Here is a 24,597-nt window from a genome sequence, read left to right on the forward strand (position 1 = left end):
AAGTGTAATGAGATGATCAACAGGAAAATGGCTATGCATTAGGGTTTGGATTTTTTTATTATTATTATTCAGATTAAAATGCAAGGGAGCAGGCAGCATTACCCAGAATGGCAAGACAGTCTGGCAAGTGAACCTGGGTAGACAGTACTCTCTTGCTGCCATCTGCATTCCCTTCTGTATCATCATTGTCTTATATTCAAGTCCAGGTAAACACCTATCTTTATAAACGATTTTTCTTTATTATTTTATTTCTAGTAATTCTACCAAAGGGAAGAGAAGTTAGAAACTGATGCCATCAGATATGGCATCATTCCTGGAATGGGTCAGGAACACAGACAAAGAAACCTCCTAGCACTGAGAAATGAAGAGGTGGAAACATTAAGTTTTCTCTAGGCTTGTGGTGCCTATGGAATGCAATGAAGAAAATGTTTTCTCAGATTTGATAATTTTGCATATTCATTATGTTTCAAACTGGACTTTCAGCAGTGGTTGCATTCTTTTTTTCCAAGAATGTTACTTTTGGAAATGAAATATGAATGACAAACTGACATCTTAATGAAAATGATCTATATTTGTTTAAACTTACAAGGCTTTTAAAGTAGACTAAGTTACATAGAGTTTAAAGACTTGCCAAAACAAGCAGACACACACTTGCAAAAGGAGTCTGAAACAATGGTTTGTGGATGAAATATCTTCACGAATGTTTCTAAATTCACAACTTACTAAACATCTTCTGTGGCTCCACAGTAAGAACACTGGACTGGTGTCATGGTTTAAGCCCAGTCAGCCACGCAGCCGCTCTCTCACTCCCCCCATTCTTCCCCCCCACTCCCAGAGGGATGGGGAGGAGAATCGAAAGAATGTAATTCCCACGGGTTGAGATAAGAACAGTCCAGTAACTAAGGTATAACACAAACCACTGCTGCTACCACCGATAATAATAATGATAAGGGAAATAACATGGGAATAGAATACAACCGCTCACCACCCGCCGATCGATACCCAGCCTGACCAAGCAGTGATCTAACCCTTCAGGGTAACTGCCCCCACTTTATATACTGGCCATGACGTGCTGTGGTATGGAATACCTCTTTGGCTAGTTTGGGTCAGGTGTCCTGTCTCTGCTTCCTCCCGGCTTCCCCTCCTCCCTGGCAGAGCATGAGACTGAGAAAGTCCTTGGTCAGAGTAAACATTACTGAGCAGCAACTAAAAACATCGGTGTTATCAGCGCTGTCCTCAGGCTGAGAGTCAAAAACACAGCACTGCTCCAGCTACTAAGAAGGAGAAAAATGACTGCTACTGCTGAACCCAGGGCAACTGGCACACAAACAATTAATTTGCAGAAGCCCAAACTGGTCACTGCATGAAACCAGGCTGTGGAAATTAGACTAAACCACATCTTGACTTTCTTGAGTTGCTATATACCTCTGAAAAGTCACTTGAGATTTTCAAAAGCTTTAGGAATTTTGGCTAGATGAATCTCTAGATGTCATATGTTGGATACACTGAAGGTCGTATTAGGCTCATGTTCAAGGTTTGGCTTACAGGAACTTTGCCAAATCATCTTTAAAGGCTATCTCAGTCTGGGTATGCACCAGACTGCTAGCTTCTTTAGAGAAAGTCTCTGTGTGAGTTACTGCATAAATATCACGGATACAATGGAGACATTTGAGTTTTCTGAGTGCTTGCAAATCTAGTGTTGCCTATAAATTTGGCGTTATCAGCTAATGAAACTCTACTTATAAGTAACTATGTAGTTACAGAGAACTGCCTATTTAAGTCACCTTAAAACTCCAGAAAGTGCTTCCATGCCATTTCCTATACATGCATACACCACAGCACATTAAAGTACTGTAACTGCATCTTCAACATGCCTCAGAATATTTTATAAATCCAGAATAATAAGCAGGATCTCAGAACAGCGTTACCATTTTATTTCAGAGGGGTGCTTTCCGTTTCACCAAGCAACTTTATACCAGCACTTTCTGAAGGTGATAGGCTTTACACAATAGGGACCATAATTTCAGTTGGTCCTTATTTTTCAGTAAAAATCTATTTGCAGAGAGAAATTACCCGTGTACTGATAATTTTTCATTCAGTTTTGTAGGCATGTATGGATTTGTGGACATCATTTTCAGACTCTTGAGAACTGAACCAAAGCTCAAACTCCTTTTAAGTTCCAAATACTGAAGTAGTGTCCCCTCAGTGCAAGAGGAAGGAGAAACAGGAGAAAGGGTGTATCAGCCCCCACCCTGTTACTTCTCTTAAAAGATGTATTGTACGTAAATTTATGTCTATCTAAAGTGTCTGAACATTTTTCATGTTTATTGCACTTATTTCAAAACACATAAATATTGGTTTTAAACTATTTATTTTCCTGTGAAGTCAAATTGTATTTAATAGTTTTACAACAATTACTATTTTCTTTGGTCTACAAATTACATGGAATGTTAGGTACCCATATCTAGCTCTAAGATCCAAATAAAACTATAAATAACACATAATATAAGTAATGCTATAAAAGAATAGAATAATATAAAGAACTCTTATAACTGGGGGCTATCAATATCTTATCCCACAAAAGATGCCTTTCACTCTCAGTGCAACGGTAGCATAAACCCTATCCCTCAGTTAAGCATTGTTGAAAACTTAAGAAGGAAGAATATTTTCAAAGACCACTAACTGAGTAATGCTTCACATAACTATATAGTTTCCTGAAGTTAGCAGAACTCATTCCAGTTAGTGGGGAACATTTTTATCCTGATACACAAGTTTCAACTATGCCTTTTAAATGCTCCATATTAGTCATAAAACAAATCTGGCTTCTATACACACAACATGCTGGAAACCTGCTCATTACGACTTTGCTAGTATTGCATGAGTCTCCATACTGCAGCAGATGCAAAGCATTTTTCTTTCTATTTCATTGATCCAGTCTTAGCTCCAAGGCATAAGAATTCCTAGGGCTCTTTTGTGTGAAGGATCTAAGTAGATTAAAAGGGTAAATTTCTTTCATGGTTCCACCAATTCACATTCACAATTTTCAGTCTCTGAGGAAATGTGCTATAAGCTGGTTTTGACTCAATACTACGGTACTCATGGGGTTCCCACAGAACAGCGTATGAGGGTGTTGGGGTATAGTGAATGGAGATTAGAAGGTATTTTCTGAGCAAATTGATGAATTACAACTGTGCTCTTCCCATCATCAGGGAAAACAAAAACAATATCGTCCCGAAAAGTCCTGTGAGGAGAGAGTTAAAGTAGTGTTGTTTGAAGGTTTTGCTCTTTTTTCCTTCCTCAAACTGAATGACAACATTCATAGACCACTACCCAGGGGTGTCCTGCCAAATATTTACATCTCTCTGGTAAGCAAATTATAAACCACATATCCAATCCCACTCTGAAAAGACAGAAAGGTGACCTGCTCCAAATAAAGTCCCTCCCTCATTGCCAGCATCTTTTTGTCACACAGAAACCTAAATAACTGTTGTGCCCTGGACAAATTATCTTTCACACCAGATATGTCCCAGTATTGGTCAAAAAGGATCAGTTTAGATTGGTATCAGACAAAAGAACTGTATTAAGGTATAGACAGCCAAGACTGAAACACAGAACATGAAAGAACATGATGCAAAATACAAAGCAGCTAGGGAAAACTAAGGAGGGACCTCAAGGGCATTACATAGATCAGTAGAAAAATTTTCAAAGATCATGAAAACAAATGTGCTTACAAGATTTAAAATTAATTCTATTTATTATTTATATCCATTATCAAAAATGCTACAAAACTCATTTACCACCAACAAAGATTTCAGTAAATGAACAATGCACATATCCATTTCAGGCCATATGGCTGATTATGATGATTACATAATAACAATTATGTAAACAGTTTTTGTCAGGCAATAGCTTCTGATGAACTTTGGAAAGTACTATTTTTAATGAAAACGCTCATCTATCTCTATTCATACTACATTCTACAAATTGTATACTTTACACATGTAAAACATAACTATGTTCATAAAGCCAAGACTTAACCTATGCAACAGATTTTAGACAAACTGAGATACAAACAGCATATCTCCAACTCATACTGTATACTCCTCTTTCAGTGCCTCCTGCTTCCTCCCAGCTTCTTGTTCGCCTCCTCACTGGCAGAGCATGAGAGACTGAAAAGTCCTTGACCTGGGTAAACACTACTTAGCAACAACTAAAACATCCATGTGTTATTAGCATTCTCAGACTAAAGCCAAAACACAGCATTGCATTACCTACTAGGAAGGAGAAAAATAACTGTTACAGCTGAACCCAGGACACCTCTCCATAATACAGTGGAAGCAGAAGATTCCAGAAGAAGAATCAGGAGGTAGAAAAAAGTCTCCAATTTGAAGTTCTTAAAGCTGAACTACCAATGCTTAATACAACATGATCAATGTTTGCAATATATTTGAGTTACTGTTAAAAAGCTTTAGTAATTACTTTATGAAAGAATCAATATGTTTTTTCAAGATCTAAGGTGCTTCTTGGTGTACAACACAGTGTTAATTCTGTGGCTGCTGTGACATATTTTTTCTTGCAGCAACCAGGTTTAGTGGATGCAGTTGACTGACATTTAGATCACTGGCCTCCAAACTTTTTGATTATGCCCCCCTACTACTAAAACACTTTTGAGCACAGACACACAGAATACTTACGCATTACATTCATTACTGAACATCTTCTTTCCCAGGGGATCATCTTGCACATGTCACTTTGGAGACCACTAATTTAGATGATCTAAGTAACTTAACTGAACTGCTTTGAATGCAAAACACCTGGGCTTCTTCCTTGCAGAAAACAGTTGGATGCAGAAATCTGTAGTCCTTATGGTCTGATACAGTTTGCCAGTCACAAGTATAGGTTGTCAAACTATGGATTATATCCTGAATATCAATTTTGGTTCTAAAATAATGGAGCAATTAGAGAAACTAAGCCAGTAGCTGATGCAGTGTGTCAGGGACAACAGCTAATGACCCGGAGTGAAAACATACTATTTGTTCGCTTTGGCTCCTTCCCGGAAAGTCTTGATTTGGTTCCTCCTTGGAAAGTTCGGCTTTGGCTGCTCCCTGTAAAGTTCCGCTTTGGTTCCTCCCCAGAAAGTTCAGCTTTAGAACTCCCCGGAAAAGTCTCGATCCTTGGAGACCTTTCTAGATATTGCTGGCCCCTTCTTCCAACATAGGCTGGCCCCCGGAGTCAGAATGAGTGTGCATTTTTGTTAGTATGAAAGCCTGAGCCTCATGCAATGCAGAGAGGTAGAACCTCATACCACATTTCCTCCACGGGGACACCCACCAAGGTTGAGCCTGCCATCTCTCACTGTGATGATGTTTCTCGGAGCTGATTTCCTGATCACCATTACATGGTCTTTGAGGTTGGTAAGATAACCAAACATCAGAAGTATCCTTTAATGAATCTGCTAGTATCTCTATATTTTCCTATATTAATAAACTAGTTGGGAGTTCTCTATTTGCATCTCATTTCTCTCACCCGGAATCCTCAAACTCTGGAACAGGCAGCCACCAAGTACTCCACTGATACAAAACTATCATCAGAAAACAAGGGACCAAAGTATTAAAATGTTGAAAAGAGCTCTTAAGACTGAAAATGAGATGTATCAGAGCAGGATATGAGGACCTGCATGAAGAGCAAGCACCCTATGCAGAAAAGCCCACGAACTGACATGGGTTTGGGAGTACACTAACCCCTGAAGGTTAAAATGAGTCTGGGCAAGACTGAGGTGCCATTAGCACAACGAGGAAAGTAAATTGAGAAGCACCGGCTAGGATCAACACAACCAGCCTAGGTGAGGCATTTGTTCACTGTGGTCATAGTGGTTCATAACTCAACATGCCTTAAATCAAAGCCCACTCTGGGCTGTTCGGTAATGTACATTACTTTCATCTGCTTCAGAATACGGACATTTCAGTCCCATAAAGACCTTGCTATACCTAATTATGTATTTTCCTTGTTGATCACTGTAACACTGTCCACGTTGGAACTAACTGGGACTTCAGTTTAATACAAAATGTACAGATTTTTCTGCCAAGCCCATGACCACTGTTCTACATCTCAGACCTGCGTCTTATAAGCAGCAAATAGAACTGAACATGTTCAACTGATAAAGCCCCAAGATTACTTAAGACCTGACTGCCTAGGAGATAATGGTTATTGCCATGTGGCATTTCCACTGATCAGCATTTAAGGAAGACAACAGACCTAGATATTCAAAGAAAATGCATACAAGAAGACATCTCCAATGCAAGCATTGTAGTGGGACAGCTTACACAAATGAGTAATGCAAAAGAAAAAGACAAGCCTTTCAGAAGGGAAGGGCAGACAAGAGGAGGAAGGGGGCTCCCCTCCATGTGAAGGAGCACTTAGATGCGTGCGGTTCAGGTCTGGGTAACCGCTTGTGGGTCATTTTTGGAGGAGAGGTTGATAAGCATGAGACTGTGGTGGGATGCGTTACAGACCAGAGTAAGGAGGAAGGTGAAGCTTTCTTTAAACAATCTGAGGAAGGCTCTGTGCCACAGACCCTCATCCTCACTGGGAAATTTAACACATGGGATGCCATCCAGAAGATTGCTGGAGGATGACAAGGATAACAACCTGTTACACACATACTGGATGGGCCAAGCAGGGCTGATGGACAGTGGGTGATGCTGTATGACCATGAAATAGTAGTCAAGTTAGAGGGGGGTGAGGGAGAAAAGCAAGTAGCAGAGCACAGACCCCAGGCTTCAGGACAACAGACTTTGGGTCATTCAAGAAACTGGTAGGTGGGATACCATGGGACTCAGCTCTGAAGGAAGAAGGAACCCAGGAAAGGTGGCTGGCCTTTGAGAAGAACATACTCAAGCACAAAAATGGTTCACCTCTACACTCAGGAAACTAAGCAGATTTACCAGGAAGCCAACCTGGAAAAACAGGAAACCCATGACAGAACTCCAGTACGAAAAAGGCAGCATACAGAAAATGGAAGCAGAGGCAGCCTACAAAGGGAGAATCAAAAAATACTGCCCGGGCACGCAGGGACTGCATGAAGGAAGCCACAGCTCAGCTGGATTTGAGATTTAAGGCACATCAAGGGGAATAAGAGGTTCCACTATTACAACAGTAGTAAAAGACTGAACAGAAAAAAATACATAACCGCTGCTGAATGGAGTGGATCACTTAGCCATAGCAGATACAGAAGAGGTTGAGATACTCAGTGCATCAATTTCAAGTATGTGCATAAATTTCATTTCAGGAAACCTGTATAAAGTACAATTAGAGCAGAACTTCTCCTAAATAAAATTAAGTCCATTAGAATTGGTATTCACAAATGTACCCTTGAAAACAGGTCACATAAAGATTTGTCAGCAGACCTTCCTATTCTGTAATAATGCAAATAATGATTCATTCACTATGACAACTATCACCATTATCATCCCTTTGTAACCTAGGAACAGGAGCTCTATTAGGATCACAGTATGTCAAGCAGTACACAAATACAGAAAAATAGATACTGACCAAAAAGCCTATAGTCATTCTCTACATTTCTTCTACTGCCAACAATGAAGATGAGACCATCAGAGTGTCATTACTCAAGATGTCAGCATTACAAAACAAAGTAGAGGGGAGAAAGTACTGGCAGCTTTTTACTACCCTTCTTCAGCAAAAGCTTACAATTATGTACTATGAGGCAGACTGATGCGTTTTAGAGAAAAGTTGTGGGAAAGATGGGCACTTGTTCCTCTGTGCCAGACTGATCACCATCTAAATCTGAAAAAATAACCTCCATCAAAGCATTTCAGAGATGACACATTTCACCCTGGGGCTCTTCAGAAGGCAGCTGCCCTTCATCAGGAGGTAAGCTTGCTCTTTCAGAGGAGTGCTCTGAACTCTGCTCTATACGTTGCCACCCTCAGATTCCCAAATCTTGTATTTCCTGCGTCCTTCACCTGCTAAGGTCCAGGTGCCTACACCATTGAACAATTAATGAAATATAACCAGCACAACAATAGCTCTAAGACAGTGTAATGTGTGTGTTTCTGCTCTACATATTGACTTACAATGAGGATGTTCACCTGAGAAGACTTGTTTAAAGTCCTCTCTCTCTAAACAAAGTCACCTGCTTCTTCAGGAGTGCAGCACACCTGTGATTCCACTGAGCAGATCAACGTGAAGTCCAAAACAGCCTCCTTCTTCTGAAGCTGTGAATTAAGTAAAATGTGTAGCTACTTCTTTATTACTTCTGGGATTTTTGTTCGGGTTTGGGTTTTTTTTTAATCATTTCTCTAAAGGAGAAAGAGCCTATGATCAGCAACTGGTAATGAAATTCATAATCAGCAATTTAAATATAGTTCTGTTTCGGGGCAATGCTGCTGCTGCATTTTTGCTTTTGATCTCACAAGATACCTAGATCTTCTAGGTAAATTTAGGTCAAATAAAAAAAAAATTCCCTAAAAAATTCTATTTTAAAGGCCACCTATTTTCTCTAAGGTACTATGTAGCGGGAGTGTGTCACTCAGGGATGGGTGTTGGGACCGGTCTTGTTCAACATCTTCATCGCTGACATGGACAGTGGGATTGAGTGTGCCCTCACCAAGTTTGCCAATGACACCAAGCTGTGTGGTTCGGTTGACACGCTGGAGGGAAGGAATGCCATCCGGAGGGACCTCGACAGGCTTGTGGGGTGGGCTGATGCCAACCTCATGAAGTTTAACCATGCCAAGTGCAAGGTCCTACACCTGGGTCAAAGCAATCCCAGGCACAGCTACAGGTTGGGCAGAGAAGAGATTCAGAGCAGCCCTGCAGAGAAGGACTTGGGGGTGTTGGTCGATGAGAAAATGAACATGGGCCAGCTTCAGTGTGCGCTTGCAGCCCAGAAAGCCAACTGTATCCTGGGCTTCATCAAAAGCAGCATGACCAGCAGGTCGAAGGAGGTGATCTTGCCCCTCTACTCTGCTCTTCTGAGACCTCACTTGCAGTATTGTGTGCAGTTCTGGTGTCCTCAACATAAAAAGGACATGGAACTGTTGGAACAAGTTCAGAGGAGGGCCACGAGGATGATCAGGGACTGGAGCACCTCCCGTATGAAGATAGGCTGAGAAAGTTGGGGCTGTTTAGCCTGGAGAAGAGAAGGCTGCGTGGAGACCTCATAGCAGCCTTTCAGTATCTGAAGGGGACCTATAAGGATGCTGGGGAAGGGACTCTTCATGAGGGAAATTTTGTCTGTTGCCATACCTCTTCAACACTTACTCTGCTCCTTTACCTTGGAAAAAGGCAGAGAAGTAAATGGCTTTCAGTTGAAACTATTCTGTTTCTGTCCTCTACCCTGCCATTGTTAAGAGAGGTCAAAATTACTCTCCAGGGCTGCTAGAAGACCAACTTGAATTTTTACAGCAAGTTTACTGTCATCCTCAGTTTTGGTTCTGGTCATAAAATCTCTGCAAGAGGAAAATACTACACATCTCAATTCTTTTTCATAGTTTTCGCCTCAAAGTGATAAAAATATCCAGCTCTCAGAATCTTGAGAGTAATTATCTCAGAGGACTTCTACATCATACATCAGGAAGCTGTGCTTAAATGTTTCTTTTATAATAGTTGAAACTATTTCATACTATCAAGTAGTAACTACTAGCCCAAACACTACAGATCACAGGGGTATTAGTCCAAACTTTTTACTGAGCAGCTGCTGTTCCATGGCACAACAGCAGTCTTCTGCAGCAAGTAGAATGCCCTGTACTTCTGTAGAGTGTGCTACACTGCAGAACTATGCAATGCCATTTACCTGAAGCTTTTGGGTCTCGGGAGACATCTGACACAAAAAAAAGATGAGCTCTGGAAGACACATTAGGCAAAAAAACTTAAAAACAATTTCTGTAGTTTATTCCCCAAATATCCATGCATACAATTCTAGCTGTTTTCTTCAGATTAAGTAACTTGGAGGCCCATAAATGTATGCCCCAATATACTGTTCCTTTGACTATGCCTAGAACATGGTGAAAAGTGGTTCAGAAAAGTTGTATTATTCAGAACACTTATCTAAAGCAACTTTGAATTTTACAGCTGAAGATGTTCCATCCTTAAGAAAAACATCATGCTTGTAGGAATCCATGTATTTTCCACTTCCCGGGAACAAAGCAAGTAATATACCCATTAACAGTGTTTTGAAGTCATCAGGTACCCTCTTTCCTCTTTCCACACTACCCAGTCTTCCAAGACCTTCCAATTCCTTCTCCCCAAAGCAATGCAACCTTTCCTCCTCTCTTACCCACCTGGGTCAATGTCACAGCCTCAAACAGAATAGCCTCCACTTGGGTTGGAACAATCCCAGGCACAGCTACAGGCTGGGCAGAGAAGAGATTCAGAGCAGCCCTGTGGAGAAGGACTTGGGGGTGTTGGTCAATGAGAAACTTAACATGAGCCAGATTCAGTGTGCGCTTGCAGCCCAGAAAGCCAACCGTATCCTGGGCTACATCAAAAGGAACGTGACCAGCAGGTCGAAGGAGGTGATCCTGCCCCTCTACTCTGCTCTTCTGAGACCTCACTTGGAGTATTGTGTACAGTTCTGGTGTCTGCAACATAAAAAGGACATGGAACTGTTGGACCAAGTCCAGAGGAGGGCCACAAGGATGATCAGGGGGCTGGAGCACCTCCCCTGTGACGATAGGCTGCAAAAGTTGGGGCTGTTCAGCCTGGAGAAGGCTGCATGGAGACCTCAGAGCAGCCTTCGAGTATCTGAAGGAGGTCTATAAGGATGCTGGGGAGGGACTCTTCATTAGGGACTGTAGTGACAGGACAAGGGGTAACAGGTTCAAACTTAAACAGGGGAAGTTCTTTACTGTAAGGGTGGTGAGGCACTGGAATGGGTTGCCCAGCAGGGTTGTGAATGCTCTATCCCTGGAGGTGTTCAAGTCCAGGTTGGACGAAGCCTTGGGTAAGATGGTTTAGTGCGAGGTGTCATTGCCCATGGCAGGGGGGTTGGAACCAGATGATCTTAAGGTCCTTTCCAACCCTAACTATTCTATGACTCTATGTAGTCTACTGATGACTACATGAAGTACCCATAACACTTCTGAGCCACAGTCTGGGCATGCAGAAATACAGAAGTATTTAATCTTGAGGTTCAATGAACCACAAATGCGCAAACCTCAGCACCAGTCAAGGTCTGGCCTTTAAGTCCTTGTGCTTTTACGTGGCAACAGCCAATGGCTCAATCCCTCAAAACGTGAGTGTTCAGCTGGAATATACGTTGGCCTCTAGGAATCACGGGAAACCCTCAGGCAGGCCGGGGCATGAAAAAGAATGTATCTGTTATGGGACTGGTTATGGGTCACAGCCTAACATGATGCCTAATACATGGAATTAGCCGACATCTTTACACACCACAGATATTATTTCACTTTTAGCAGACTGCATTTTGCAAGTACTCCAAAACTAAGAATTGGAGATCAACACAGCTCACAATATGCAAGAATAACGTCTCTACACCGTCACCTAGCAGAAGTAAACCACCCACAACGGGGACTGACCGGTGGCTTCTCTGCCACCACAGCCCACTCGCGGGGTCTGACCGCCCCTAAAAAACTGCCCAAAACTTACCTGCCGTACACTTTACGCTTGACACATAAAAACGGCGGGCAGACAAGAGCACCGGGATGCAGCCAGGGCGCTCCTAAAGACCGCGTTCAGAAACCGAAGCAAGCATCCCTATCCTCCGAAACACCAGAGCGTGCCGACGCTCAGACACCCCAAGCGCCTCCCGGGGACGGGATTGGGCACCTAACAGCATGGGAAGGAAGCCCGACCCAGCCCTCCCCGCAGCCCAGCGCCAGCCGGCAACCTCCCACACCGTCCCGGCGTCTCACCTCGCGCCGTCGCCGCTGCCGACGCGGCCGCCGCTGCTGCTTCAGGAACAAAGGAGGGAAGTGGCGGCGGCGGCGGTGCCGCCAGCTCCGCGACCCGCTACCCTGCTGCCCGCCGCCTGGAGACGCCCGCTTCGCCTTTTCCGATACCCGCAGCGGGGTTTCTGGCCCCCGCCGGGAATAGGTGAGCTGGGGGTGGGTGGCTGGGCTGGGATGCCCAGGGCTCTCACGGCAGCGAGGGGTACACGGGCCTCCCCTCGGGCGGCTCCGCCGCCTCTGAGTCTCCTGGCGGCCTTGTCTCGCTCGGCCCCCTTTGCGGGGAGGACTCGGAATGGTGCGGGCAGCGCCGGCGGCGAGACAGTAACGTTTCCGTGGCCGGCGACGGCGTGGTCGTGGGGGCCGGCAGCGGCGCGGGGCCCGGTGCCGTAGGGGCCGGGCGTGACTCAGGGGTTTACGAAAAGCGGCCCGGCCCCGTAACCCTGGCTGGGCACCCTCACCCGCCGTGGCTGCTTCTCAGTCCAGCATCCTTCAAGTCTTTTGTGTTCCGGTGTCCTCAGCGGAGGAGGCGGGGGAGTTGGGTGGCAATTAAGACGTACCGCGCTGCGGGCGCTTGGCAGCGGCTCCGCTTTTGTCTGACTCGCCCAGCCGGGCTTCAGTCTCCTCGGGAAGCGCCCGGTGTTGTGGTCTGCCTGCACTGTATAGACTCCTCCATCACGCTTCCCCGGAGCGCGGCCGGCTACGGCGAGCGCCCCGAGCAGCCTCGGTGACACACACATGCCGCCTTTTGTTTTGTTTCTGTTTCTTTTGTTTAATCGTGGCCCCTCTTCGAGAGAACGATGTGGAGTGAAATAAGTATGTAGGTCAGCAAGCCCCTCGGTGGCGCGGCTCCCGGGTTTTGTGGTTGCTTTTGATGCACGAAGTCGAGGTCTCGCACTGAAAGGCGGGACCGCCTGTTGGGAGAGGGCCGGGGTCTTTGCCCGCCGCCGCCAGGGCGGCCCACCCTCGCCTCGGGAAGCGAGGTTTTACGCAAAACCCGCTGCCCTCGGAGTTTCGCTGGTAACGGTGAGGACGAGTGCCGCGAGTCGCTGTTGGAGCGAACCCCTCGAGCAGGGGACTGCCATACTGGGAGGGAGCGGGAGCGGCCCTGAGGCGAGAACTTGCTAGTGGAACGAGACCTTTCCCATGTTACTGTCGTTGCGTCCTCCCTTTGGGAGGAATGGCCGGGTTCAACCGCCCGGCCCCGGCTGTGGCCGGTTGAGGTGCGTGGTGGAGGTGACGGGAGGGTGATGCTGCGTTTTCTGGGTTGGCTTTCAGCACCCGTTCTGTCCGCTGCCCCGGGAGGGAAGGGCAGTAACGGGATTCCGCCGCCTCCCGCCGGGGTTATAAATAGGAGCTGATTTCAGCGGGGCGGTGGGGCCCCGCGCCCTGGCACGTCACGCCTGACAGACGGAAGCGCCGGCGCTCCCCCATGTGACGCGGGGAGGCCGGTACCGGAGGGCTGAGGCTTGGGGTCGGGCGGGGTGAGCGCGCGGCAGCTGGAGAGGTGGCGGCGGCGGGCGCCTCGGCAGCGGCAGCGCGGGTGACAGCCGGTCGTGTTGGGGCGGCGGGAGCTGCGGCTCGGTCAGGGGCGTGCGCCTCAAGCAGGAGAAGTGTGTGCTGCTGGCAGAGGAGTTGCGGAGACTCCGGCTTGTAGTAGGTTAACACCAGCGTTAGCACTTAGAGCTAGATTTAGGTGGTGGTGAAACGTGCTCGCAGCACGCTTCTTTGAGGGCGGAGCAAATCAGCTGAGGGTGGCGGAGTGTGTTTGGTAGCTGTTCCAGGTGAGGGAGTGTGTTTGATAGCTGTTCCAGTTTACCTGCTTGATAAAAGGGCCGAAGGACAGTCGTTACTTACATTGATATGGGTCTAGAATGTAGATGACAAGATTTTTAGGTTTCTCTAGGTGGGCTGTGGTTTCTTCGGACTCCTTTGGCTGGTGTGTTCATGGCCGTAAAACTGTTTAAAAATAAGTGTGAAGCTGTTTTGTAGTCCTGAAAGGAAACTGTACCTGGAAGGTGTTACAAAGGCATTAATAATGTAGTATAAATAACGTAAGTATTTATACTACTACTATTTATACTTGAAAGATGAGGTCCTGTGACCACCAGCAGGCAAGCTGATGAATTTTGCTTATTTTACTTTCTCCTGCTCTTGGTTTACTTTGATCACAGAAATTTAGTTTAGACAAAGGCAGCTGCTGGTTGCAGTTATCATACTGCTGGAATACTACTTGTAGTGTGGGACTTCTTAATTAAAAAGTATTTCTCTGTAAGTTGTAGTGAATTAGCTTTTGGCATTTTTGATTTCTCACAAGAATCAACAGACAGATATTTCTTACTGTAACTCTTCCTGGAATAAGAAGACAGCAATCTAGAGATCATACTAAAATGTCTTCAGGTGCCATATACAGTGCTTCTACTAAATTTAAATTTTGGGAGGGCAGGGCAATATTCTTACATGTCCTCAGTTTGTAGTAATTGCTTGATTACTCTGTTCCAGTTTTACTGCCCTTGGGAATCAAAGATTTGGTTGCTGTTAATTTTTTCTGCTAACCTTGCTTTGCAGAGTTTAACTGGCAATGAAGGTTAAGTATTTTTATTCGTAACCTAAGCAGTTCATGGCAGAGTTAGCATCTGTGAGTCTTTGGGAGTTCACCAAGTCTTACTTTATTAGCACAAAGGATTTAATTGCCAGGTGTTCATTTGTTTATGTGTAGGCTGTGGAATAGAACATATTCAACAGTTTAAAGTTGTTATCTTTATTTCTCTTGGAAGAGTAAGAGTTTAGACCCAGTCTAAACTTATTTCAGAAATGGTCTTTAGATTCTTGGTTGAAATGCCTGTTGTACACATGTTGTTGCCAGTTAGTACTCAGTATCAGATTTTAGGTGCAATTTAAGCAGTGCACATGAGCCTTGTTTTGGAAACTCCTCCTAAAGATAGGGATACAGACTGCTGTATTGGCTGCTGCCAATACTTCAGGGATTTTTATTGTTCTGTTTGACAAATGTATTGTGAAAATAGGAATTAATAATACTGGAATTAACATCAAAATAATTAAAAACATTACTGAAAAAGTGGGGCTTTTCTGCTGGAATTTGGGATAAAAATAAACTATGTTATTTGCCAGAATTGTTTAGTAGATATGAACTTGGTTCTGCTTATTAAGCATGTCCCTCTTAGTACTAAGAGGCTGGTAATAAAGGGCTTTTTGTCTGTCAAATGCTGTTGTGCAGCTTGGTGCCTAACAAGTACATTATTTCTCAGTATTAGTATGCTGACACTTTTTCTTCCCTTAGAAAGTTTCTTAACGATGTTACTTGGCAATACAGTTGCAGTATTGAATGGTATATTAACATTCATATAACCCTCTTTAAGAATGCTGATATCATTTTGGTGGGGCAGGGTGAGCAGACATGCTTTAATTCTATAACCCTATAATTGATTTTGGTGACATGCCAGCCTCTAATGCAGCTCTGGTTTTATTTACAGCATCAAGATGACTCAGGAGACAAACCAGACCCCAGGGCCCATGCTGTGTAGTACAGGATGTGGATTTTATGGAAATCCTAGGACAAATGGAATGTGTTCTGTTTGCTACAAAGAGCATCTTCAGAGACAGCAGAATAGTGGTAGAATCAGCCCAATGGGTAAGGGTGTGTGTTTTGTGGTGGGGGTGTTTTGGTTTGGTTGGGGGGGGGGGGGGAATGGTGTTTTTTTGGGTTCATTTCTTTTAATTTTATTTGTCGTTTTAAAATAAAACGTACGGAAGATGGCAAGGAATCCCAGAACATTTTTCAGGGGAACTTATGAAACCTGTGTACTAAAACAACGAATATCAAAGAGAATACTACTTTAAATCATGCTAAAAATAAAAATATATTTCTGTGTAATGTGTTCTGGTCTGCTTGGCATTCAGCTGTAATTTGCTTTCCCACTTAAGCCTCCTCTTACACAGTCTTTGTATTTTGGTTGTTAACAGTGTAGCCTGTCTTAAAGTACGAGTAATATGCAGTAGCAGTGAAGATTGTATCCAGACAGTTCATAGCTGTTTATGAAACTGGTTGCCTAACATGCTTTACAATCTGTTTATAACTAACTTACCAAATTCTTATATAGGAACAGCCAGTGGTTCCAACAGTCCTACCTCAGACTCTCCATCTGTACAGAGTGCAGACACTAGCTTAAACAACTGTGAAGGTGCTGCTGGCAGCACGTCTGAAAAATCAAGGTAAGATTAAAATACCATTTTGAGGTTTGAATGAGGTGTGAGTGTGCTGCAAGTTGAAGGCCTGTGGCAATCCTGCCCTCTTGCAGTGATCTGGGGAGGAAAAAGGGACAGTCTACCTTCCAGTGTTCCATGAATCTGTGTAAATAAGAGCTGATTAAAATATTTGGGGTTGGACTGCTACATTTAAAAGGATGGTTTTGATTTACCTGGGGAAATAATTGCTGCAGGTTTGCCTGTTTTCTTCTAAACTAAAAGCTAAAACAGTAGTAAAAAATGCAGTTTGAAGATAGTAGAGGCAGAGGTCAAACATATATCAGTAGGAATTGAAGAGGTACTTTATTAATGGGTATGGACAGCTTAAGCTTTTGTTACGAATTCAAAGCTAACAGAAATTGTGTGTTTCACTGCACTTAAACAGAAATGTGCCTGTTGCTGCCTTGCCTGTAACTCAGCAAATGACAGAAATGAGCATTTCAAGAGAGGAAAAAGTAACTCCGAAAACAGAGACTGAGCCAGGTATGTTTGCAGAGTAGCGCTGTGTACAACTGGTGACATAGTGGGAGCTGACAACTTGGTAACATTCTAAGTAGGTATCTGCTGTTGTGGTGGCGATCTTAAGGGACCGTTAAGATGATGAAAGGTGCATCTTGAGCACTCCCCTGGCAGAATCAAGAAGAAGGACTAGTGCCACAATAGGGTTTTGAGATGCATTTTCAATGTTAGTAAAAAAAAAATGTCACCTGTGAGGGTTTTGACTCCCAAACCTTTGTTTTTAAAAAAATATAAAAATTTGATTTGGGCAAGGTGTTCAGTTTTGAAGTGTTGAGATTTCTGTGTATTTCCTACGAGTACAATTCCTGCTGACTCATGGCAGTCAAAATTACTTGTTGCATTTGGAGAATAGAGTTACTGATATTCCATTTTACAGAGGAGTGAGGCTGTGGGTGAAAGGAGTATGTGGTTTAAAAATACTAACAAAAACTGTTTAGGGTTCTTGAACTAATTCAGTAATCAGTAAGTATTATCAAAGTATTGTTCTGTGGATGTAGGATACTTGCGGCATTAATTGCTAGGTGTGAATTGTCAATTTAAAAATTTTATTCTTGTACTGGAAGGTTGTAGCTGTAGTAATTACAGTGTAGAGTATTTCTTGGAGGGAGGCAGAAGGGGTTGCTTTCTTACCTGGAACTAGTAAGATCAATTTGTTCAAATGGATATCTTAAACCACTTATTCCATACTGAAACATACCCACACTTTTTTATTTGACAGAGCTGAAACAGTGATGTTTAGTAGGAAGTCTGTTCACTCAAGATGAAGATAAAATTCATTTTTCCAGTTTTTAAGTCGTATAAAAATTGCAGCAGATGCTACTCAGAACTGTATAAGTGATATTTTTACCTTTTTTTTTACCCAGATATATTTTTGCTGGCAAAGACTGCTCTGACACCTGACACTTTATTGCTCAATACTTGTACAGAGTATTTTACCATTTGCAGTAAGTCATGCTAAGTCAAGATTCTGTGACATGAGCTAAAGTAGTTACACAGTATGGGGTTTTCATTATGTATAGACTGAGAGGAGATTTTTGCAAGTATTACCAGCATGACATTAACTGGTGTCATCTGAAGAGGCTTTCGTGTGTAACTGAGAAACAGACTTTGCTACAAAATTCATAAGCACATCTCGCCCTGTTACAAATTCCTCCATGAAATGCAGCACGCAGGAAAAAGGAATACATAAAATGGTAGCGGCAAACTAATAGGTGACGTTACTGTTATTAGAACTGCCAGCAAGAATCTGTCATTTTTCCAAGTGTAAAGGACAATCTTCAGCTATTATTCATCTATTACCCATTTTATGGTACTGTGGGTCAACAGTATGGTAGGTACTGTCACAAAGGACTCTATTGATTAGATTAGGGGAAAAAATCCAAAAGCAGTACAAGACACTTGCTGATGGTATTGTTGCAAACAGTACTACGAGGTGAAAGCTGTGTGTAAAGATCACTGGAAAAACTACCAGAGAATGTACACGAGTCTGGAAAAAAAACTGCCTTCCTGAATATATACCTGTAAATTCATGAGATGGCCTCAGCTGCCATAAAACTCCAGTTCCTTTTTGAGTGTTATGGTTTGGCGTAGGTTGCAGATGGCATAAAATAGAGTCTTTATGTACTATTCTTAGCGTTTGTTGGACATCTAAAATATGCAAAGTCTTGGCTGTATTCAGTGTTACATTGATCTCTGACTTGCAGGCAATAGATGCTTGCCTAGACTTATTATAAAGATCCCTGCTGTGTCTGGACTAGTTGTGGTTTAATTCTCTCAGTTTTTCAAGCAGCATCCAATGTGTGTTGGTCTCTCCTCTCAAGGAGAAACTGAAACAATGGTAAATAAGTCACATTGCCTCATACTAACAAATAAAACTTTGTGAGGTACACCTAAGATTCTCTTAAGATAATGCTACAGTCATGGAGCTGCTAATGAAACCAGTCTAGTTGTAAGCAGTGTCTGACTCTGGTAACTGAATTTCATAACCATCTGTTAGATAATAACAGATCATGAAGAGACAATGTAGCCTTTAAGCAAAGTAGCTTGTTCTCCTTATACTTCAACAGTATGAAGTCACAGTCTTTTCTGACAGATTTTCATTAGCAAGTGACATTTTGGCTATTTTCCTTACAGGTAGGAAGTATAAAAAAAAAATTGTGGTCAACTGATTTATTTATTTAGTATTTTTTAGCAGGCTTTAGAATAAAGTTATACTTCCCTGCTGTTGGAACTGACTCGAGAAGGTGAAGTTGAGAACAATGAAACAATGAAGCTTAACAAGCTTACTTTTCTTGATTTTTTTTTTTTTTTTTTGTGTGTGTGTGTGTGTTTTTCTTTCTTTTCAAACAGGTTGAGGTTGCCACCTGGATTCACATCCAAAATAAATCTCATGTTAAGGCAATTGTATCTTGACATTTGAAAGAGAAAGGCATGATGGATGTAAATGACCTAGTTGGTTGTAATTCACATGTGTAATGTGCTATATTTTGACTTCATAGTTAAATTAAACAGTGTAGTTTTGTGTTTAAATGATTCAAAAGTTAGAGATACCTAAAGGTTTTTATGTCCAAACTCAAATTCCTAAGCAGGAAATATTTGCAAAATACTTTTTATAGCATTTTGGTAAGCTTTTACACTTCTTAAGGATTGAATTTTAATACACACTTCCCTGAAGTCAGACTACACCTAAAGCATTATAGAAATATAGTTCATAGCTGCTTTTTTTTTTCCCTCTGAGTTACTGGAATTAAATATAAAACCTAATGAACTACTAATGTTACGCTGTCGGAGCAATGTATACCAAGTTGTTGAGGCATTGTGGAGCCCTTCCTTAAAGAAACATGGGGTTTGGTGTTTTGGTTTGTTTTTTTTAGCAGGTATTCAAGTGGAAATAAAAGTTTGTACAAGAAAGAGAATTAAGTTACCTAGAAACCACTAAAAAATAAACTGTTTGAAAACCTGTATGTTTAAACAATTATATTGTTCCCAGTTACAGTGTATTTTTAGTGTTTTCTTATACTTTTGTAGACCATTACCTTCTTGAATGATGAGCCAGGTCTGTGTTTCAAGATGTAGTTAGTATTGGCATGTGTACCAGAGGCTTGGAGCTTTTGTTTTGGTTATTGTTTGGTGTTTTGTTTTTTTTAAACTAAGTAATAGCTCTGGTTTAGGGAGCAGTAGGATTAGGTATCATATTGTGAAGCCATAAGTATGCTTTCAAGGCTTTGCCTCGCCAGTATGTTATGTGAAAGTCATGCAGTTTAAGCTGTTGGGATCTTATTTGGGTTCAGTTTTGTTTATGAGAGAAGGTTTTAAAAACTTACCAGCATTACTCTGGTAGCCTTTTCTGGGCACTTATTTCTTTACTTTCATCATGTTTTGTTCAACTGAAGCATTGGATTCATTCCAGTGTGAAATCTCAGTGGGGAAATTCCTACAGTAGGTATGCTCTTTTGCAGCAGCCATACTGGTTTATATAAGGAAAGCTACTGTAAAATTCTGTTCGTAGTAGTTTTTAATTTTGAGTGGCAGCCACACGTAGTCATTGTGGCTTAATAGTTTGGGGTTTGAGAAAAAGTTTGTTCTCCACTTGGTGTAGGACCTTTCTGCATACAGGCTGAGTAGCTGTAATTCTAGTAATGGGAGTGAAGTGACCATGGTGATGGAAAGGGGTACATGCCAACAGCAACTGTGTTAAACCTGGTTTAATGGTGACAGGTTTGTTTCATCTGAGCGCTGCTACTGAGGAAGCAAGTCTACCAGTTAGCAGTAACCCTTATATTCTAACTTCCAACATTTTTTCAGTTAATTCATTCCATGCTGATCATAGAGCAATCAGCTAGAGCACTTTGTCTGAATATTAACACTGTATGATTTTTTAAATTAATATATTGAGGACTGGAATTAACTTGCCCAGTTGGGCTTGGATCTGTGCGAAAATAAGCCTTTTGTGACAAGCAGTTACCAGGGTAGTATCTGAATTTAAAGTGGCTCCTGATGTCATCACAAATGTACAGTTCACATTATTTTTCATCTGAGCCACAAGTTGATGAAGATGGATTTTGTCCTGAAGTTTAAGTAAGGGCAGGGTAGGCAGCTTTGCCTGTGCCCTAGGCATTACTCAGAAGCACATTTCTGAAGGTTTAACATGGTAAAAATGCATACTCAGACTTGAGTCTGGGGTGAAATAATAGGAGAATCCTTTGGTCATGGAGAGCAACAAATTGAACCTTTTAATTGGTATTTAAGGGACTATATCCCATCTTGCCTTGGCACTTTTTAGTACCCATTATTGCATGTTGTGCACTGCTTTTCCTTCTTGGAACATGTGGTGGTGGGAGGAGGATCCTGCTCAGCAGCCCTTGCAGGAAACGTGCCACCAGTTTCTTAGGGTCAGTGTCTAGTTCCTGGGCTGCCGGTTGCCACAGTTTCTTCATGGTAAGGGGGAAGTATACTTGGAAGTAGTTGATTAACATTTTCCCTTAGGTGAATTTGTTCTCAGTGTCTGTTTTATGGTAGAACGATCTACTAGGCTGTTTGCCTTGGTGATTCCTGTGAAGTTGCTGTTTGCACTTCTGCTTCCTTGTTGCTGTGTTACGCAGTGGTAACAGTTGCTCCTCTTCCAGTTTTCTTTTAGTCCACCTTTTGAGTGGCTTTATTTAGGTCTCGGTTGATTTGCCCCTTCTGCCTTTTTCTTTGCATGTCATTGAAACAGCATGGGCTCATATCGGTAGGTTGGTTCTGGAGATGTTTGGTTATTTACTTTTTTTTTTTTTTTAAGGCCATAGCTGATGGCAGTTAGGCAGGTTGCATGGTGTCCAACAGGTTTACACTGATAGTGATACTGCTGGGTTTCAGCCTGATTTTCGGTCACACTCTCAATCAGATTGAAATACCAAGCTCTGCTTTCTGTCGGATTTAAAAACGTGTTCAGAGAAATGTAACTATTCATCTGGAGAATGTTAATCATCAGGACAAAGGTGTTTTTTTCTCAAAAAATAAAAAAAAAAAAAAGCACAAGAAAAACCCCACAAAAGCAGAAGAAGAAACTACTCCAAAAAGTACCAGTGGTATTAGTGACTGTAGTGTAGTAGTTTATTTATCACTCAGACTTGGCAAACCAGCAATGACTCTGAACTTCACAAACTTTAGAAAAACATCTATGCAAGGTGACAAAAACTAAAGGTAGTAAATGGTCTTGTTCATTAGGGCTCTATAACTAAAGTATAAGAATACATTAGCAACCATTGTTACATTTCATGAAAGTTTTTGGCAATGAACAGTGAAGGTTCCTTGTTACTTCTGAGAGCTTGCCACTTTTAAATCTTGTTTAAACTATGAAGTCTTAACAGGGAGCTTGTATAGTGAATTGTGGGCTTTCTAGGTATTTGCGATAATAGTTGGCTTTTAGAAAACCTGTGAATGTGGTAATTCAAATGCAGTTTTAAAAAGCAAGTTATGAGGAGTAAAGATATAAAAAAGTCAACATAACAGTTCCTTCATGTTTGGGAAAAAAAACTGTTTTTCACAAATATACCATTTGTTGATCCAAAAGAATCTCAGCTAACAAATCTATATGTGTGAGTAAAGTTGATGACCAAAAAAAAGTCCCTAAAGGTTATATACACTATTTATTCTGGAACGTGTTTTACAATTTGTTCTGGTTTAGAACAACAGATGTTATTAAAGAGATGGGAATGTTCAGGAAAACCATACAAGGATTGTACAAATGCACCTCTCAGCTTTCCTCTGTTCCAGGTTGGATATAGAAAAGATATTTAAAAAAAGTGTGCTTAATTGGAAAAAAAACTTTTGTTCTGTTCATTTTGAAAAAATGAAACAGTTCACAAAAGGACAAATTTTTAACCTTCAGGGACTTAAATAAACATGACTCAAGTTTGTCCGAAGGTGTTCATTACAAAGGCAATTGAAAAATGACTTAATTTTGAACAGTAGCATAGTTGAACACTAACTCTGTATACAGTGCAAAAATACAGATGTTCAGTGTAAATTGGCAGTTCTTTAAATTACTGAAAGTCAAAAAATGTGAGGGCTTTTTTGAACTGTGTGGTTTGTAGCTGCGTCTGTCACAAAATTAATGGCTTGTTAGCTGCTGTCTTGGTGAACTGTTTCGGGCATCTGACTTCTCAAGTGTAATGGCAGAGTAACCTAGTACTATTATAGTAACACATTACTGAATTCCATTTTTTTTTCTAAAATATGTTCCCATTAGTTATATTCTCTACAGCTGTCCCTTCTATTCAACAGCTTTAGTTGGGACAGTATTATTGTTTTAGATTGAATGTTAATTAAACGTATGATTTTTTTTTTAAATATTAAATGTGTGTGTGGAACTTCTGGCCTTAAAAACCTGTACAGGTGTACTAAAGAAGGGCCTTACATTTTCTAGCGGGTGGAACTGTGGGGAAAGTGAGATTGTCATGTGTAGAGCCAAAAGGAAAGAACAGAGTACCTAAAAATCTGTATTCCTGATTTACATTTTTGTAGACTGTCTATGTTGTATTTTAGACAACAAACAGCAGGGTCTTAGTAGGGGGAATCAATCCTTAAGAAATAATACATGCATGCTACTGAATAGCTACTGAAGTTAAGAAAAAGACATTTAACCTTTATTTTGTTTGCTTGCTTTAACAGTTGTTACTCAACCCAGCCCATCAGTTTCTCAGCCTAGTACTTCACAGCATGAAGAGAGGGCTTCTGAACTGCCCAAACCAAAGAAGAACAGATGTTTCATGTGCAGAAAGAAGGTTGGCCTTACAGGTATGAGAAATATTTCATCAGTTTTGAACAGATCTGTATGTTTAGTTGCCTCTTGTTAGATTGAACTTAATTAAATAGCTGTACTGTTATTTCCCTCCTCATTTTTCTTACTCTGTATGTCACAGTAATTGAGCACAACCCCTTTGTAGTGACTAAGCTGTTAATTTACAACTTAATTAAGTGTGAAGCTTCCTAGTGATGTTGATTCTTTTTCTGTGTACAGGATTTGACTGCAGATGTGGAAATTTATTTTGTGGACTTCACCGTTATTCTGACAAGCATAACTGCCCATACGATTACAAAGCAGAAGCTGCAGCAAAAATCAGGAAAGAGAATCCAGTTGTGGTGGCTGAAAAAATACAAAGAATATAAATTAACTGCTTGTGAAAAGACTGACTTTCTGTTTTGTTTTCAGTACATCCTAGGAAAACGTGAAAGAACAAGTGCATGGCTGTTTTTCTGTTCTTCAAAGTTTTACTTTTAGTCTTGTCTGTCTTAACAATATTTCAGAATGTTTGGGTGTTTGTTACAGGCAGAATTGGATAGATACAGCCCTTGAAAATACATATGCCCTCCCCAGAATATAACTGGATGATCAGAAACCTGCACAGGAATACACATGCACAGAGGACAGACTCTAGTTCAGCTGTGCCAACAGATGTATGCTGTGTGCATATTTGTAGCAGATCTGCCTTTCAAGATGTGTTTGAGGTGTATAATTTTTGGCTGGTGTTATGTACCTGCTTTGGAGAAGGATGTATCAAAATGATTGGCAGTCTACTTCTATAATTTAAAATCTCATCCTGATTTTAGCTTCCACACTCCATTGTTTTCCAGCAGAATGTAAGCTACGTATAAGCACCCACCATTCCAGTAAGATGAGTGTTGGTGTCATATTTAAGAAAGTCATCAGTTGCACTGAAAAAAATGGGAAAAATCAGATAAGTATGAGAAGAAAACTCTTTTGGAAAAGATTACATTAACTTCAGAAATGTGAAAACACGTTCTCAAAGGAAATGTCCTGCTAGGAACTTGCAAACTGGCTTGCAGACAGTCTGCTTTTCTGTGCATAGACAAAAATGTGTGCCACAGTATTGCAAGATTG

The 24,597-nt window shown here is 41.7% G+C and overlaps 1 protein-coding gene across 1 annotated transcript; it reads left to right on the plus strand.

Annotated features, from left to right (window-relative positions):
• Nucleotides 1–13,565: 13,565 nt before the first annotated feature.
• Nucleotides 13,566–23,869, plus strand: ZFAND5 (zinc finger AN1-type containing 5). Its single transcript, XM_057425828.1, has 6 exons — nucleotides 13,566–13,587; nucleotides 15,422–15,579; nucleotides 16,049–16,160; nucleotides 16,579–16,676; nucleotides 23,367–23,492; nucleotides 23,716–23,869. The coding sequence occupies exons 2-6, from the start codon at nucleotides 15,429–15,431 to the stop codon at nucleotides 23,862–23,864; spliced, it is 636 nt and encodes a 211-aa protein (XP_057281811.1). The 5' UTR covers nucleotides 13,566–13,587; nucleotides 15,422–15,428; the 3' UTR covers nucleotides 23,865–23,869.
• The last annotated feature ends 728 nt before the right edge of the window (nucleotides 23,870–24,597 follow it).

Source organism: Pezoporus wallicus, unplaced genomic scaffold (assembly GCF_028554395.1).
Source record: "Pezoporus wallicus isolate ANWC-B61680 ecotype Strahan unplaced genomic scaffold, APGP_CSIRO_Pwel_v1 contig_7485, whole genome shotgun sequence".
Lineage (NCBI taxonomy): Eukaryota > Metazoa > Chordata > Aves > Psittaciformes > Psittacidae > Pezoporus > Pezoporus wallicus.

Bases quoted from the DNA above. Each gene is read 5' to 3' on its own strand.
- ZFAND5 (XM_057425828.1), top strand. From the start codon at position 15,429: ATGACTCAGGAGACAAACCAGACCCCAGGGCCCATGCTGTGTAGTACA. The intron at 15,580-16,048 runs GTAAGGGTGTGT...ATTCTTATATAG, and splicing joins TGGTAGAATCAGCCCAATGG to GAACAGCCAGTGGTTCCAAC. The intron at 23,493-23,715 runs GTATGAGAAATA...TTCTGTGTACAG, and splicing joins AAAGAAGGTTGGCCTTACAG to GATTTGACTGCAGATGTGGA.